General features: G+C 38.2%; 1 protein-coding gene across 1 annotated transcript in view; it reads right to left on the reverse strand.

Annotated features, from left to right (window-relative positions):
* Nucleotides 1-1,693: 1,693 nt before the first annotated feature.
* The window catches only part of rgs9a (regulator of G protein signaling 9a), a gene marked incomplete at its 5' end in the record, with an annotated part of 32,988 nt that continues 30,317 nt past the window's right edge, over nt 1,694-4,364 (reverse strand). The window contains 3 exon segments of the mRNA XM_014025572.1: nt 1,694-2,178; nt 3,467-3,549; nt 3,740-3,878. Coding sequence (XP_013881026.1) covers nt 2,022-2,178; nt 3,467-3,549; nt 3,740-3,878 — 379 coding nt within the window.

Genomic DNA, 4,364 nt, shown 5'->3' on the forward strand with positions numbered 1-4,364 from the left:
GTCCTGATGGCTTCCAACATTACTGGCATGACAAGGAGATCCCACCTGAGAAACAGCAGCTGGCTATGTGGAGATGTTGCAGCGGACATCCCTCATGACTGAGGGCCCTCGTCTGTGTGGTAATGATTGGGTTTTTCAACAGGACAATGCTGCAGTTCACAATGCCCGCCTGACAAAGGAGTTCTTCCAAGACAATAACATCACTGTTTTGGACCATCCTGCATGTTCCCCGGATCTAAACCCAACTGAGAACATTTGGGGATGGATGGCAAGGGAAGTTTACAAAAATGGACATCAGTTCCAGACAGTGGATGSCCTTCATGAAGCCATCTTCAACACTTGGAGCAACGTTCCCACTAGCCTCCTGGAAACACTGGCATCAAGCATGCCTAAACCATTGTTTGAAGTCATCAACAAGAACGGTGGAGCTACTCATTACTGAGTCCTTTTTTTGACACTTTGATTTCTGTTTTGGGGGGTTTTCGGGTTTTTTTTTAGCTATGGTCTTAAACTTTTGATCAGCTGAAAAAATCATGTTTGAGTGTAAATGCAGTTTTCAGAAAATTCCCTGCTCAAAAGTTCTTGTCTCTTACGCTGATTTCTTCTTTTAACATTGTGAAGCTCTACTTAGAACCTTGTTAAGATCCAATAGTGCAAAATGCAAATTCTTGCACTTTTTTGACTGGTCTTAAGATTTTGATCAGTATGTTTAACTCCCCCTGTCTGTCCCAAAGTGACTGCTGGATATGGGCATTTTTAAAACTATTTTTAAAATATATAAGGTTCTAATAATCCTAATAGCTAAGGGAAGTTAAAGTGAGCACAACAAAAGCTTGTGATTCACATGGATAAAACTGGCAGGGCCACCATTTTTTTAGGGATGGGGACATTGCCCCTCTTGGCCACCCCCACTTGTGGTGCCCTTGGTGAATGCTGTTTTGTTTGTATTTTCATTGATAATGTGTGAGAGTGAAATGTTTTACCTTCACATTTAATTTCCTTTTGTATTTTTTTTCACTTTATGTGAGAGAAAGCAGGTGCCCAATGTGTCTGCCTTTCATTGGCCAGTTTAACAGATCAGAACTGTAGGTTGGACGAGTTTATAATCAGACTTCACTCATCCTCCTCACTACTTCCTCTTCCAGCAAACATGAAGATAAATTTACTCTGCATTCCTTCTTTTAGACTCTAATGAATATAACCTTAAACTGTATGAAAGTCATCTAGCAAAACAAAGGCTTTGCTAGATGACCTTTGCTGCTCCAGAAACAACTGGATTTTATGACAACAAACTTTCCACCTTTTTGTACATATTGGAGCTACAATTAATCAGCATTTAGTCATGTTGAAGTTTATTAATTGAATTTTGAGCTACTGAAGTCTTCCATCCAAGGATCTGAGCAACGAAACTGATGATCCTTAAAAGGACTGTTGGACACAGGTCGACCAGAACTGTCCTAATCGTTCCTGCAAAGCTATGATTCCCAGGAGCTACTGTCCTAACTGAGCATGGTTTCTTATTCATCCGGGAGAGTTTTCAGCCTGTGCACGTGCCAAGAACAATCACCAACTGGACTCAGGACAGTGACTGCATTCGATAACATTTTTCCACATCATGGTCAGCTCTGCGGTTTCTGGTTCACGACCGTAATAACATAATTTATTCATTTGTCTGAGGTTGGTAACAGACTCATTAGTATGTAAGCATTTCTTTATTTTGTTTTCTAAAACATTAGCTTAAAACAGAACAGTTTACAGAAACAATAATTTTCTTATCTTGGCATCTGAACATCCTTTTCACAATCCAGCAAGTTAATCGCATATTTGCCATAAAGTTTCATGTCTTTATAATCCATCCCTTCATTTGTAAATATACTTTTTATACTCAAGGTTGTCTTTCAGTTTATTTTATGTCTTTTTAGGGCCCTTCAGCTTGAGAACTGTAAGAGTGACAAACATAAAGCGAGCTAAGTCTAACTTTCACTGTTAGTATTTCTATGCTCCTTTATCTGTTGTTCAAACTACTTTTTCCTGTCTATTTTGCTCATCACAGCTTTGACATCAACCGGAACGGCGGCAGCAGCAGCCTTGGTCTTCTCCTCCTCCTCTTGTTGCCAGAGGATGATGGGATGAATGCCTGGGCTCCGATTTCGAGCATTTTGCTCCAGCTGGGCTGGGCTGGAATAGAAACAGTGACACGACAGGCTTAAAGTGGGACTGTTAGAGGTCCCTGAACAGAGGTCAGAGGAAGATTACAAAACACATCTGCAACCACCTGCTGTTTGTGAGAAGATTAAAAAAAACAGCAATTTCATAACACCACAACAATCAAGTGTCAAATTTTCTAATGAATTTTTAAAATGGTCGTAATCAGATTATTTTCAGTCCAGTCCTTGAACACTGATTTTTTAAAATACACTACACATTCTTGTTTCTACTTRGCGATCTAGGCTATTTTTGACAATCTGATTGTGTAATTATCTATGTACCACGATTAAACTGTGATTAATTGGTATTCATTCTGCTTTGAATGATCCTGTCACGGCTCATCTTATTCTGTCTGTGTGTTTGTTAGCTGATACCTTTTACTTTATACCAGTATCTCAAACAGATGAAGTTGTGGCTATTTTGGTGTTTGCTGATGTTGATCAGTTGTGTTGGCCACCTTGCTTTGGATTTATTTCAACAGCTGTAGATGAACAGTGATTATTTTCTGAGAGTTTTATTAAAATCTGTTCAGTAATTTGAGAAGAATTTTGCTAACAAACATTAACCCCCCAAAATATAGTTTTTTTTGCCATAATAAGATAATTTTGAAATTAATGGCAGCAACACATCACAAAAAAAAGTTGTTCCAAGAACTATCCAGAAATGTTGTCATCCTCTGTACTAAAAAGACTCATCTGATTTTTATCATTACAAAAGCCTGTCCTTTCTGACGATATGAGAGGCCATTAGTGCGTATGGCACGGGCAGTTTACACATTTGGAAAGACATCATCAATACAGAAAAGTGAATCCAGGTTTTTAAACAACATATGCTTCCAAAACATCAAACATGTTTTTAAGATGTGCTGCGATCAAATTCAGATATTTTCATTTTCCCCTAAATATTGGGCAATTTCTTAATTTACAGATTTCTTAATTTAGTAATTATTGAATTTCCCTTTAGGATCTATAAAGTATTTTTGAACTGAATTTAAGTGAATTTAAACACTTGAAATATCTATTGTGTTCTATTATGTATAAAATATGGGTTTATAAAATTTGCAAATCATTGCATTCTTCTCTTTTCCTTTGTAAATATATATTAGGCTACACGGTTTTTATCTTCAGCATTGAGATGATAAAAAACACCAAAGAGAACAGAGTTTTGAAGGCATAAAATATTGTTTTGTAATTGCACTGATTTGGATTTTCAGATAAGATGCAGCATTTCCAACTTCAACTTACTGAACTGTACACACCTGAAGTTATGGGGTTCAGGGTTCAGTGCCTTTTTCTGGATGTCTTTGTACGTTGGTGACTTGAGGTAACGGAAGAAAGTGTCCTGTGTTGATAAAAAAATATATAAAATATTTGTGTTGGTTGACTGGTGAAGTAACACAGACCGTGTTAGTGCCACAGTTTTTCCACCCACACAGACTGTGAACATGTAATCATGTCCATAAATAAGTTAAGAATATAAAAAAGATAAACCTGCCAGTCCTAGCTAGTTCTTGATGTAGAACAAAAGGCACCTTTTTCATGAGCATGAAGACGTGTGTCTGAGCTGCTTCCAGGACGTATCGGTGAGGATGATCCAGGCCTTTCACAGTCAGACCCATCGTCCGGCCATCAATGTTGATCCAGCGGGGGGCTCCAGGGGCCAGAAAGGTCCTGGATACACAGACACGTCAATATGAAAAAACATGGCTCAAAGTCTTGTGACGCAGCATAAACTACTTCCTGTTCAGAACATTGTATATGTACAGTATTTATGTCTTGCTGACTGGTCTTTTGTTTCCAAATGTTTCTGTTTTTCAACATAATAAAATCAAACATCTTTTATATTAAGCCCATGTGAATTTGACACACTCACACAAGCACACAAGTTTAATGCTGAACAAACCAGTGAATAAAAGTGAAAACAACAAATAACCTTCTCTGTTCTGTTTATGAATATGAAAAGCCTATCATTGAGATCAGCATTTGTACTCATGGGGACCGGACGTTGGTTCCCATGAGGAGTATTGGGTCCACACAAGGCTGTGTTTGTCTGGAAAATGGTCTCCATGATGTAGCAAAAATGTACACACACACACACACACACACACACACACACACACACACACACACACACACACACACACACACACACACACA

Source organism: Austrofundulus limnaeus, unplaced genomic scaffold (genome assembly GCF_001266775.1).
Source record: "Austrofundulus limnaeus strain Quisiro unplaced genomic scaffold, Austrofundulus_limnaeus-1.0 Scaffold486, whole genome shotgun sequence".
NCBI classification, from domain to species: Eukaryota; Metazoa; Chordata; class Actinopteri; order Cyprinodontiformes; family Rivulidae; genus Austrofundulus; species Austrofundulus limnaeus.